This window comes from Pongo abelii, chromosome 12 (assembly GCF_028885655.2).
Source record: "Pongo abelii isolate AG06213 chromosome 12, NHGRI_mPonAbe1-v2.0_pri, whole genome shotgun sequence".
Classification (NCBI taxonomy): Eukaryota; Metazoa; Chordata; class Mammalia; order Primates; family Hominidae; genus Pongo; species Pongo abelii.
The window spans coordinates 35,373,383-35,387,720 of NC_071997.2; the positions used below are offsets into that span (position 1 = coordinate 35,373,383).

At 42.5% G+C, this 14,338-nt stretch overlaps 1 protein-coding gene across 1 annotated transcript in view; it reads right to left on the reverse strand.

Moving 5' to 3' along the window:
• TGFBRAP1 (transforming growth factor beta receptor associated protein 1) overlaps positions 1–14,338 on the reverse strand; it is a 64,068-nt gene that overhangs the window by 32,648 nt on the left and 17,082 nt on the right. Inside the window, exons 2-3 of the mRNA XM_024242690.3 lie at positions 9,544–10,245; positions 155–349 (exon numbers count right to left, since the gene is read on the reverse strand). Of these exons, the coding sequence (XP_024098458.2) occupies positions 155–349; positions 9,544–10,231 (883 nt within the window). The 5' untranslated portion in view covers positions 10,232–10,245. The remainder of the gene's footprint in view (positions 1–154; positions 350–9,543; positions 10,246–14,338) is intronic.

The window sequence follows — 14,338 nt, forward strand, 5'->3', positions numbered from 1 at the left end:
TAACCGTGCAGCCCCTGAAGCACAGAGACTGTATTGGAGTCATCTGTATATCTTTTATGGTTAGCGCAAGGCCCAGTTCCTAAATGATATTTACTGAAGAAATATCATAAAAGAGTTAAGTAAATTTCACTAAGACTTCTATGTGAATGAGTACCTTCAAAGTCCTGTAGGATGTGGCCCTCCTTAAAGGGCAGGGTCTGCTTCTGTTGCTGATCCAACATGCTGTGGACTGTGATGAATTCATCATCAAGCGCTATGACGTATGGAAAGGACACAGCTGCCCCAATCACGTTCTCCGACCAGTGCACGGGGGCGCGCTGGGATATCCCTGCGACTGTGGCAAACATGCCTAGAAGTAAGAAGAAAGAGTTAGGTGGGCTTCCAAATAAGCATGGTGTCATTTTCCTGTAGCTATGTCTGGATGCAGAATGACCCCTGCCCACCAGCAATTTTCCTGTACAGTCTTATATTTCAAGAAAGGAAAAACAATATAATACGCTGTATGTGTGAAGAGCCCTACAGGAATTTATTTTCGTGAAGAGAACTACCTTACCCAGAATGTATATCTGATATTTACTTCCAATTAAAAACGAAGTTGTAATAATATTACCACAAACTTAACAAAATAAAAAATAAAATAGGCTGGACGTGGTGGCTCACGCCTGTAATCCCAACATGTTGGGAGACAGAGGCGGGCAGGTGGTGCTTGAGCTCAGGAGTTCAAGACTAGCCTGGGCAACATGGCGAAACCTCACCCCTACAAAAAATATAAAAATTAGCCAGGTGTGGTGGTGCGCATCTGTAGTCCCAGCTACTCGGGAGGCTAAGGTGGAAAGATCACTTGAGCCCTGAAGGTCAAGGCTGCAGTGAGCCGTGATCACGCCACTGTACTCCAGCCTGGGCGACAGAGCGAGAACCTGTCTAAAAATAAATAAGTAAAATAAAATAAAAATGAGGTTAAAAATACATTTCCATATAAGCCACATGAAGATTGATAAAGCATGTGTCCTCATGTGAGGACAAAGTGACTTTCAAATAGGGCGTAATCCTGAGGATTCTGCTGAATTTCTGCTCAAGTAACATGCTCTAGACAGCACAGCTCTCATGGTCACATGGACACCAATAACATCGCCCAGCCTCACCCTGGAGGTCAAACAGGGTCACTGCATTTACCTGCTTAAGGCTGAACATCGCCCAACCAGGGAACTATGCAGCACAGAGGCCCAGATGAATGTTTTCAAAATAAAAAGGGCAAGGGCCTGGGGCAGTGGTGCATGTCTATAATCCCAGCTACTTGGGAGGCTGACACAGGAAGATTGCTTGAGCCTAGAAGCTCAAAACCAGCCTGGGCAACTTAGTGAGACACCATCTCAAAATAAATAAATAAAGGGCAAAGGATGAGGAGTCAAGAGCAAAGGCATTCATGCAAAAAGCAAAGCAAAGCTTTCACTAGAATAAAAAAGCAAGCAGTAACTGGCAAAAGAGGAGTCCAAGACAAGCACTAGGAGAAGCCTCGAAGCCCCACTTAGGAACAGAGGGGACTGTGATCAATACCCACAAACTAATTCTATTCTTGCCAAATAGGTGATAAAGTCTATTGTTTCTGTACTGCCGCAGGAGTGCGACTGCTGTCAACAGGCACATGTAACAAATGTGTAAATGGCACACCTTTTAAAACCATTATTTTCAATTGTGTACCCTCTACGTTTCATCCACCCCCTTATCTAAGCTGGGAGAAGGAGAGGGAACCATGTGTGGTGAAGAGTAGCTGAATTATTTACCTTCTTCAAGAAGCACTGTCATAGGACAGGGTTTAAGACTTTAAACCTGTGGTTTAAAGTCTGGTGGTTACTATGCTGAAGATAGAATCTGTATACAGGTACTGTGTGAGAGGTGTTACAAGTAATCTTTCAATTTGCTTATAATTGTGCCAGTTACAAGCAGAACAAAACTTAAGAAGGTTGGTTCATTTAGCCAGATGCCCATGTAGCTGAGACACAGTGCATCATAAAGATTATTGACTATTATTTCCCATCAATCCTAACACTACAACCAATAAAGGATAATGGAGTAAAATCTTTTTTTTTTTTTTTTTGAGACAGTCTCGCTCTGTTGCCCAGGCTGGAGTGCAGTGGCACCATCTCGGCTCACTGCAACCTCTGCCTCTCAGGTTCAAGCGATTCTCCTGCCTCAGCCTCCCGAGTAGCTGGGATTACAGACATGCACCATCATGCCTGGCTAATTTTTGTATTTTTAGTAGAGATGGGGTTTCACCACGTTGGCCAGGCTGGTCTCAAACTCCTGACCTCAGGTGATCTGCCTGCCTCGGCCTCCCGAAGTGTTGGGATTACTGGCATGAGTCACTGCGCCCAGCCTATCAAATCTTTATAACTAAAACAGTTAGGTATTGGCACATGAATAGGCAAATGAACTGACAGAATAAAACAGAAAATCCAGAGACAGACCCAATACATTAGGAAATTTAGTGTACATTAAAGGCCATCATCAGTGAGGAAAAGATAGACTCCTTAATCAGTTTGTTAGGATAACTGGACAGCTATATAAAAAAGATAAAATTGAGGTTGGCCGCAGTGGCTCACACCTGTAACCTCAACACTTTGGGAGGCCAAGGCAGGCAGATCACTCCAGTCCAGGAGTTCAAGACCAGCCTGGGCCATGTGGTGAAACCCAGTCGCTACAAAAAACACAAAAATTAGCCAGCCGTGGTGGTGGGTACCTGCAGTCCCAGCTACTAAGAGGAATGAGGCAGGAGAATCACTTGAACCGGGGAGGCAGAGGTTGCAGTGAACTGAGATTGTGCCACTGCACTCTGGCCTTGGTGACAGAGAAATACCCTGTCTCAAAAATTAATTAATTAAAAATTATTATTAATTTTAATAATATTTATTATTATTATATTATATTATATATTATTATATTATATTATTATATTATATATTATTAATATATATTATATATTAATAATATATAATATATAATTATATAATATAATTATATATTAATAATTATATATTAATATTAATATATAATATTATATATATTATATATAATATATATTATTATATTATATTATTATTATATATTATTATATTATATTATTATATTATATATTATTATATTATATTATAATATATAATAATAATATATTATTATAAATAATAATTATTTTAATTAATTATTATTATTTAATAATTTAATTAATTATTATTAATTAAAAATAATTAATTAAAAAGATAAAATTGAATGTATTCCTTACACTCTTCACTATAAGAAATGAAACTGGTCAGGTGCGATGGCTCAGGCCTGTAAGCCCAGCACTTTGGGAGGCCAAGGCGGGGGGATCACTTGAGGTCAGGAGTTTGAGACCAGCCTGGCCAACATGCTGAAACCCTGTCTCTACAAAAAATACAAAAAATTAGCCAGGAATGATGGCACCCACCTGTAATCCCAGCTACTAGGGAAGGTAAGGCAGCAGAATCATTTGAACCTGGGAGGTGGAGGTTGCAGTGAGCCGAGATTGTGCCACCGCACTCCAGCTTGGGCAACAGAGCTAGACTCTCTCAAAAAAAAGAAAAAAAACCACACAAGTACTAGAAGAAAACACAGGTGAATTTGTCTTTAACCTGGAAGACAGAGAAATCTTCCTAATTATAACTCAAACTCAAGAAGCAATACCTGAAAATATTGATACATTTGATTATACAGAATTTTCTCTTTCTTTTTGAGATGGGGTCTTTCTGTGTTGCACAGGCTGGAGTGCAGTGCCTAGTCACAGGCACAATTACAGAGCAACACAGCCTCGAACTCCTGGGCTCAAGCGGTCCTCCTGCCTCAGCTTCCTGTAGCTGGGACCACAAGCACATGCCACCACACCTGGTGAGATCATATCGAAATTTCTAAAAAAGCTTTTGCACAGTAAAATATGGAAACAAATACCTGAAACTTATATAACAGAGAAGTTGGTATCTCAAATATATAAAGAATACTAAAAAAAAAAAAAAAAAAAAAAAAAAAAGAGCTAGAGATAAGAAGAGATAATTCCCATCAGAAGAAATGTAAATGGCTTTTAAACATGTGAAAAATGTTCAACCATGCACATAAACAAGGGAAATGGAAATTAAAACTACACTGAGAAACCATTTCTCATATACTAGACCAGCAAAAACACACAAATTTGGACAACATTCTCTGTTGGCAAAGCTGGAGGGAAACAGGTACTTTCATAGGTTGCTGGGGAGAAATAAAATGGTGCAACCTTTATCAAGGGAGACTATGGCAATACCTCGCATTTACACTTTGAGTCCGCTATCTCATCTCTAGAAAGCTTTCCAACAGATACACTGAAAACACATACACATACACACAAATATAAGTCCCTAGGAATAGCTAAAGACTAAAAAAGACCCCAAATGTCCATCAATAGATGGAACGCATTATGGTACCTCCACACAGCAGAATAGTGCGCAGCTACAAAAACGAAGGAGGAATACCTCTATATTCTGAAGTGATCACTTTAGTATATTAAGTAAAAAAAAGCAAGGTGAGGAAAAGTACTCTACCATTTAGCCAAGAAGGAGGAGATACAAATATTTACATATTTATGTTGTATTTTAAAATGAAAGAATAAACCCTAAAAATAAAGGTTACCTATGGGAGAGGGAGACTTGGTAAAAAACTGGCTGTAAGCTTAGACCTCTTTGATGATATCTTGCTGTATCCATCTGTCTTGGAACTTTGTAAACATTTATATAATAAAAAACAACCAAAGCAATTTCTAAAAATCAAAAGTAAAATGAAACAAACAAATCTAACTATAAATCTAGTTGATGGCATAACCACACAGAGGAGAACTACTCCAAGTGACTTTAAAACACAGTAATTTGACTATATTTCTAATACCCTAAGGACAGAAAGAACCACAAACCATCAAAGTTTCCAATAATTATACTGTGGGAGTGGTAGTGTTGGTCCTGTTACTCTGTTGTACGTACTGTGGGATAAATCAAAGGAGTAATTATGTTGAGGTAGTAGAGAAGTCAGATCTTTGGTGTGGTTGAAAGGAGATACAGGTACAATGATGGATTGGTTCTATCAACATGATTTCACAATGAAATTATCTTTACAAACATATACTTACCCAGGTGCAGTAGTGCATGCCTATAGTCCCGGCTACCTGGGAAGCTGAGGTGGGAGGCTTACTTGAGCCCAGGAGTTCAAGGCCAGCCTCGGCAACATAGCAAGACCTCGTTTCTAAAAGAATAAAATAAAATAAAAAAGACATACTTCCCAGCACTGTCTACTGAAAGAAGGGCCTAGAAGCAATGAGCAGTAAGCACCTCTAGCTCCCAGACTGTGGTCTATAAATATCAGGGCTTTTTGGAGAAATGGCTGAAACCAGACCCAGGGCAAGAAATGTACAAGGTGAGCTAGGAATATCCTGAAAGTCAAGGAAGCGATCAGATTTCTAGTGGCATGAAAAAGGGACTGACAAGTCCACCTGAATAAACTCCCACCAGGCATGGATGAAACCAAGCACATCACATACATTTGCGTCCATGAGTTTATAATGATACTTTTCAGAAAGCCATTTTTGTAAGACAGAAGAGATCCCCATATTGAAAACTGAATAACTGAATTGATCTGGGCAGTAACTGTCAACAGCTGTTAACATTACAGAGCAATGAAGGCATTATGTAACCCTGACAGAGGTACTCCACCACTACGAAGTAGTCTTGCCTCCCTACAAAACAAGCAAATTTTTAAAAACCCTGAATCTCCTAATTACTATATGAAGAAAACACAGAGGTCAGAGAGGCATGTTAAACAATACTATGGGAATGAAATCATTAAAATCCAGATTATGGGACACCATACACGAAACCATCCAATTTCTTCACCAAAAAAAATTAAAGAAAAGCAAAAAAGAGATGAAGCAGAAAACTGAAGATTAAAACAAAGTAACAGATCAATCAATTGCAATGTATGGGCCTTGTATGAAACTGATTCAAACAAACTGAAAAATAAACATACAAATACTACTTAAACATAAGTGTATATATATATTTACGTCTATTATGATGTATGCTAATAGGGGAAACATGACACATCTAGATATATTTGATATTAAGGAATTACTGTCAGGTTTTTTAGGAATTGTGGTTTTCTTAGGTATCTGTAACTTAGAAATATGTACTAAAATGTTTACAGATGAAAGGCTATGATGTCTGGGATTTGCCTCAAAATAAACAGAGGGCATGATGTGTATAAACTGAGAGTGCCTGATGCTGGGTGATGTCTCTACCAGGTTCATTATGCTATTCTCTTTATTATATAAGTTTTTGAAAAAAATGTGGCTGGGCTAAAGAACTTTTTCTTCAAAAAGTAAGAATCTATGGTGTGAAGCCATAAAAAGACATGGAGGAAACTTAAATGCATATTACTGGCTGGGCGCGGTGGCTCACGCCTGTAATCCCAGCACTTTGGGAGGCTGAGGCCAGTGGATCCCTTGAGGTCAGGAGCTCGAGACCAGCCTGGCCAACATGGTCAAACCCCATTTTTACTAAAAACACAAAAATTAGCTGGGCACGGTGGCACGTGCCTGTGGTCCCAGCTACTCGGGAGGTTAAGGCAGGAGAATCGCTTGAACCCAGGAGGCAGAGGTTGCAGTGAGACGAGATTGCACCACTGCACTCCAGCCTGGGCGACAGAGCGAGACTCCGTTCTGGAGGTGGAAAAAGAGAAAACCCTATGACTAAGCGAAAGAAGCCAATCTGAAAAGGCTACATACTGTATGGTCCCAACTAGATCACACTCTGGAAAAGAAAGAAGAAAACTCATGGAAACAGCAAAAAGATCAGCCGTTGCTGGGGCTTAGGGGAAGGGAGGGATGAACAGGTGGAGCACAAAGGACTTTTAAGGTGGTGTAAGGATTGTGAATGACACTACAATGGTGGAATCATGTCATTACACATTACACATTTGTTGAGCATGGCCCCTAATATAAACTATGGGCTTCGGGTGCTAATGATGTGCCCCCGTACCACTGTCATGTGGATAACAGGAGGGCAGGAAGTCTACGGGAACTCTGTGTACTTTCCCCTCAGTTTTGCTGTGAACCTAAAACTGCTCTAAAAAATTAAGTCTATTTTTTTAAAAAGTGAAAAACAAGACATATACATGAAATAGTTCATGACAGGAATTCTTGTTATCACAAGAAAATGTGTTTGCACTCAGCACTTTGAAATGAGGTGTCTACACAGAACCTCACCAAGGATTAAAAAATACCAGTGTTAAAAGGAACGCACTCTCACCAGCATCCCTGTACCATAAACATATACATTAACTCTAATATGAGCCACCCCTGGCTGGAAGAAAATACCAGGAGACATCACTAAGGTTAAAGCACTGATTCTTAATTTTGATAAGGCTGTCCAGAGAATTAGTTAAGGCCATAAGAGCACTGCTAAAGCCCCTTTTGAGGAGCTAGCTACAAAAAACTTTTTGGTGGGATGAAACGACAGGACATAAAAGAGAAAATGTTATGGACATGACATTGAAAATACTTCGTGAGCTACCTCAAATCCTTTTTATTTTTATTAATTAATTAATTTTGTTTTTTTTTTAGACAGAGTCTCACTCTGTCACCCAGGCTGGAGTGCAGTGGCATGATCTCAGCTCACTGTAAACTCCACCTCCCAGGTTCAAGCGATTCTCCTGCCTCAGCCTCCTGAGTAGCTGGGATTACAGGTGCCCGCCACCACACCAGGCTAATTTTTGTATTTTTAGTAGAGATAGGGTTTCACCTTTTGGCCAGGCTGGTCTCGAACTACTGACCTCAGGTGAGGTCTCCCAAAGTGCTGGGATTACAGGCGTGAGCCACCTCACCCAGCCTCAACAACTTTTTAGAATGAGGAGCAAAAACAATCAAATGACAACCCACTCTTGTGGGAAAATCTTACCAGGAACCTTACGGAGTTTCCTGGGTTTTTTTTTTTTTTTTTTTGAGACAGAGTTTCGCTCTTGTTGCCCAGGCTGGAATGCAATGGCGTGATCTCGGCTCACCGCAACCGCTGCCTCCTGGGTTCAAGCAATTCTCCTGCCTCAGCTTTCTGAGTAGCTGGGATTACAGGCATGCACCACCATGCCCGGCTAATTTTGTATTTTTAGTAGAGACAGGGTTTCTCCACTTTGGTCAGGATGGTCTCGAACTCCCGACCACAGGTGATCCACCTGCTTTGGCCTCCCAAAGTGCTGGGATTTTAGAAGTGAGCCACTGCACCTGGCCCAGAGTTATTTCTGTAGTTATTTACTTAAAAGAATTTTCCCACTGTTACAGTGGGTAGATAGCTAGCTAGACATGAATGGGAGGGAAGAGCCCCTGAGAAAAGGGAGGTCTGGAAAATCCCACATCCCAGAGACCATCAAAAAGATGCATGCTGGCCAGGCATGGTGGCTGATGCTTGTAATCCCAGCACTTTGGGAGGCCGAGGTGGGTGGATCCTTTGAGGTCAGGAGTTCAAGACCAACCTGGCCAACATGGTGAAACCCCATCTCTACTAAAAATACAAAAATTAGCCGGGCGTGGTGGTGCATGCCTGAAATCTCAGCTATTTGGGAGGTTGAGGCAGGGAGAATCGCTTGAACCTGGGAGGTAGAGGTTGCAGTAAGCTGATACTGTGCCAGCCTGGGCAATAAAGCGAGACTCTGTCTCAAAACAAACAAACAAACAAAACATGCATGCTAGATATGAGCAGAGAGGAGGGAAAGAGGGTAAAGGAGAAATTCCAAAGAGACATGCAGGTGTAGTAAGTATGGACCTAACCAGTGTACAACCTTCCTGGGGTGGAGGTAATGAGCAATGCAGCCATTAGGTGGGATTCACATCCAACACCAGCTCTACATGTGCACCAACTAATAGTAGGAGAGGGTCCCACAAGCTTAGAGTAGAAATTAGGTGGGAGGAAAAGGTGGGGACTTAAGGCAGAAGCAGGAAAACCAGACAAAGGAAAAAGGCAGAAACTTAAGACAGGTGGGAACTCCAAGAAAAAATCCAGCATCATAAAAACCTGATGCAGAACTCTCAGGGCTGCTGGCTCACTCTCTCAGCATCCCACTCTCCCTCATCTTTCAGAACGTACTGTCTCTCTCCATATAAACTCTCTGTTCTCTATTTCCCTTCAGAAAGCTCTCTGCTATCTCTGAATTGTCTCTTGGCCAAAATCTTTCTCCCAAGATGACTAAGGGCTGAGAACATCCCCCATTCCCGGTAACACCACCAGAGCTGTCTTCAAGCTCCACTTCAATGTGAAAGAAACTGGTTTTATGACTCCAACCCCATGTTCACAGAACAATCGAACTGGATTTCATCAAGCACTGGTCAAGCACTGCTACCTCTGTCTTGCCACACACGCCCAATGTCACTGAGGATTTATTCTGCACAGCACCAATCTCACTATCCAGTTTCAACACGCAGTCACCGAGGCTAACCCAAAAAGACCAGGCGCACAAATGCATCCTCCTCACCCAGCCCTCCGGGGCCCGCCAGCAGGAACTCCTGTCTCCCTATCCTCTTGACGATCGGCGGCCTCTCCTCGCTGCAGTAGGGAAACAGGTCCTGGGAGACGCCTGTGCTGTAATTGTGGATGATGTACTGAGTGGTCAGAGCCAGACACAGGAAGTGGCCGTCCACAGCCACAGCGAGGGGCTGCTCGGCAGTCGACACCTCCTTGACGATCTGCACCCGGTCCTCGTACACCAGAAACATCTGGATGGTTCTGCGTTTGACAGAGATGATGCAAACTTCTACACAGAACGGGTCCCCACTCACAGGGTTCTCGTTCAGTGCAAACGTGGCTGCCCCCTTGATGCGGGCCCCTGAAGGCACTGGCTCGAGGTTCAGCATGTTGACCAGGCTGATGGAGTTGTCACACAGCACCAGCAGCCTGTTGAGTGCTGAGGCCGCGCGCAGCTCGTTCACGGGCTTCTTGAAGCCCAGGTGTCTCTGCAGCTGTTTGGTGGCAGTGAACGTGGCTGGCCCAGCAGGCACTGGCCTCTCCTCCAACAGGAAGTGGTAGACGAAGCAGTCGTTGGTGCCCACGTAGAGGTCCCTGCCGCAGCACTCCACGCACTCTATGTTGACGCGCTCCTTGTCGCCCATTAGCAGCTCCCGCTCCACAGCAGAGACAAGCGTAAAGGCTTTGATGCTCATCATGTCTACTGGCTGATCTGCCGGAAGAGAAAGAGGAAAACTAATTTTAGAGGAACAAGGAAGAAGCAGAAACAGAGGCTGCAATAATGATATGTGGATTCCCTAGTTATCATTTTCATTAAAGAAAATCATTCCACGCTATCAAAAAATGGAAAGAAACCATTTCCCCACTAACCTTCCCCATCAGACAGCAAGAGACCCAAGAAGTAAACCACATACACACACACACACACCCATACACACATATGTATGTGCTTGTGATCACGTGCCATCCTGCTCAGTCCCCACAGAGTCACCTGGAGCCTCCTCACATTGCTCCTGGCAGACATGCTTGCAGGCAGAAGACAAATGCATGCATTCACCCACAGGCAACATAACAAAAGGATTTCTGTGAGGCAGGAGGATGGCTTGACCCCAGGAACTGGAGGCCAGCCTGGGCAATATAATGAGACCCCATTAAAAAAAAAAAAAAAAAAAAAGGATTTCTGAAAAAGGCAGAAATGATCCTCACTGATCTTCCCCGAGTTTCTACAGCTACTTGAATATGCACTTTAGTCAATGAACACAACCACAGTGACAGGATCCTGCCAGGAACACCGAGGCAGACGTCAGGCCTTGGATTCCTTTGTGTTCTTCCCAACAAGGCGGGCGCATCAGCCCCAGCTCCGGAGTAAATGTATTCATGTGGAGAGTAAAGGTGTGCCTCGGATCTTGAAAGGTTTTCAGATGGTGAGTGGAGCTATTTAGTGGATGTGTGGACCGGTCCCTTGCTCCTACTGGAAGTAAGACTTTCCCACACACTAGCCCGTGGCCTCCTACTTTATCTTCTGCAAAGAACTGTGGCTTCACACTCCACAAAGTCAGAGGGAGAAGATCAGGCAAGGTGGCCTTTCCGACTTCTCAGCAGCCAGAAGCAAACTCAAAGGCACAGTCCCTGTGATCGGGAGCAGGGCAGGGGATCAGAGAGCTGGAAAGAGGACTGCAGAGAATGACGGGAGCTGCAGGGCAGCTGGCTGGGCTTGCGTCAGCACTGCTGCATGTTCGGAGAGCTTGAAGTGAAAGGCTCCCTATCACTATCACTTCCTCACCTCAAGTTCTCTGAACATGGAACAGTGCTGCTTCATGAGAGCTTAAGTTCCTAATACTTGGAGGCCTTCCAGCAAAGCGGGGAAGATCTCTCAGAAATATTCAAGAAAGGCTCACGCATCAGGGAAGGGAAGGAATCAGAGAACTTCTTTGGTGCCTTTCAAATAGAAAATTTTGGAATTCTACAATTTCGTGTCTGCCCCCATCCATGGGGGCAATGACAGCTACACACAAGTGAGACTCCAGCCCCCTTCCTTAGCTCAACAAAACCCCCAGGAGGGAGGGTACCCCAGGGTTGAGGAGGAGGCTTGTCTGTAGACACATCAGTCCTTCCTGTTTTCTTCCCATCACTTGAGCAAATTACTTGGTGCTATGGTCAGAATGTCTGTGTCCCCCTAAAATTCATATGTTGGAACTTAATCCCCAGAGTGGTAGTGTTGGGAGGTGGGGAGGTGATTAGGTCATGAGGGTGGAGCCCGTATGAATGGCATTAGTGCCCTTATCAAAGAGGCCCCAGAGAGCTTATTTGTTCCTTCCATCCACTGTGTGAGGAGGCAGCTGGAAGGCACCACCCCTGAGGGATGGGCCCTCACCAAACACTGAGCCTACCATGCCTCAATCTTGGACTTCCCAGCCTCCAGAACGGTAAGGAATACATTTCCATTGGCTATTAATTACCTAGTGTATGGTAGTTTGTTACAGCAGCTGGAATGGACACTTGGCTATTCCAGCCTCAACTACCTCATCTGTGAAATGAGAATAACGGTACCTACTTCATAGGACTGTTGCACGATTAAGTAAGTGAGCTCATATAAAATGCTGACAGCTGGCACACAGCACTCAAACTTTTGGATCTCATCATAAATACTATGATTCCCTCCCAGTCTGGATCAGCTCTCACTCCTCTCTCAAACTACCAGCTTGCTTCAGGTGTTTATTTCCCAAGCTGGGCACCAAGAGATTAGACTATGCTGTCTTCTGTCCTCAGATATGGGTAACCTGTTCACCTCCGCCAAAAGACAGCCTGCATCATAAGCCAGAACACACACTCGCACACCTGCCCCACCCCAAGACATCTTCACACTCATTTATGGGAGCTCATCTTCAGAGAAACTATGGAAAAGAGCTGGGGGAAGTGTAGAGGGACGTTCTAAAGGCACCATAGAGAAGGAATCATGTCCATCTACCTCGGGGCTGTGGGAACATCCCCAGAATCCCAGGTAAGACCGGGTGCAGAACTCTTGCAGGCTTCTACAAATAGTCTCTGGCACAAACAGCTCTTAAACAACATCGTGTATTTGTCCCAACCAAACATAACCACCAAAACTCACCTAGACAACATTTTTTTCTCCATTTAAGAGCTAATGAGTAAAACCCAGATATTGAAATGTCGGCTTCCAGACATCTAAGTTAGTGAAAGTGAAGTAATATAAGATACTTCTTCCTTCATTGATTAATCAATCAGGGTTGTCTTTTTTAAATGGCAGGAGTAAACAGTTCCGCCATTTAAAATATAAATTGTGTCTCCTTTTGCGGAAGGAATAGAGAAACGAACTCTGGGCACCTACAATCAAACTTCTTTTATTTAGCTTCTTAAAAGTATATTATTCATAATTCCAGCCCCAGTCTTCAGTTAGCATAAGGGATAAACTAAACACATCTGCAGTAAAGAATATTATAGAAAGAATCAAACTCTTCATGTTTAGTCTAAATCCTGGGGTAGATAGAGAAGGGGAGAGGGAGAGAGAGCTGTTAAAAAAATATATATATGGTTTACTAAAAAGTCATAACTCTATAATATTTAAAAAGAAATGCAATATTGTTTCATTATCTAGTAAACTGTTACTCAAGCCTTGCTAAAGATAAGCTTCCTATTATAGGCCTTTAAATTAAGGACTTGCTTTGGTAATTAAATGGTAATAATGCAGAATTACATGGAGGTAAATGAAAGCTGAAGAAGTAACATGCTAGTACTTAAAAATAACTTATACTTAACCCTGTCTCTATAAAAAAAATATAAAAACTTAGCCAGGCCTGGTGGGGCACACCTGTATTCCCTCCTCCTCAGGAGGCTGAGGCAGGAGGGTTGCTTGAGCCCAGTGGTTTGCGGCTTCAGTGAGCCATGATCGCACCACTGCTCTCCAGCCTGGGAAACAGTGTGAGATGCTTTCACACAGAAAAAAAAAGAAAAAAGAAAAAAAAAATTGGCTAGGAGTGGTGGCTCACACCTCTAATCCCAGCATTTTGGGAGGCTGAAGCAGGCAGATCACCTGAGGTTAGGAGTTCAAGACCAGCCTGCCCAACATGGCAAAACCCTGTCTCTACTAAAAATACACACACAAAAAAGTTAGCCAGGCATGGTGGCGGGCACCTGTAATTCCAGCTATTCAGGAGGCTGAGGCAGGAGAATCGCTTGAACTGGGAGGCAGAGGTTGCAGTAAGCCGAGATTGCACCACTGCACTCCAGCCTGGGTGACAAGAGCAAAACTCCATCTCAAAAAAAAAAAAAAAAAAAATTAATTTAAAAAACTATTTCTTTTAAGCAGTGGGAAAATTCTCTCCATGATCTAATTCACATGATATATTTACTTAGATAAAATATGAATCATAAAAAGATAAACTTTAGGCCACACCTCTATTAAATATAACTTGCTGGGGTTCTGAATCAGAGAAGTTTCAACATGGTAATAAAAGGAAACATTTCTCTAAGGTATAAAATTCATACTTCACTGTGTGATCTCAAAATGATCTAAAATTTAAACTTTTTGTTAGAACTTCACTTTAAGGCTTACCTATAATCCTAACACTTTGAGAGGCCCAGGCAGGAAGATCACTTGTGCCCAAGAGTTCAAGACCAGCCTGGGCAAAATATTGAGACTTGGTCTCTATTTTTTTAAAAAATAAGAATATTAAATTTTAAAAATTCACTTTAAAAGTATGATTATAATAATTTAAAAGATCAACATTTTAATGTTTTCTTAAAATTTCAAAATACATACCCAGGAAGGGAAGAGATTGGAAAAT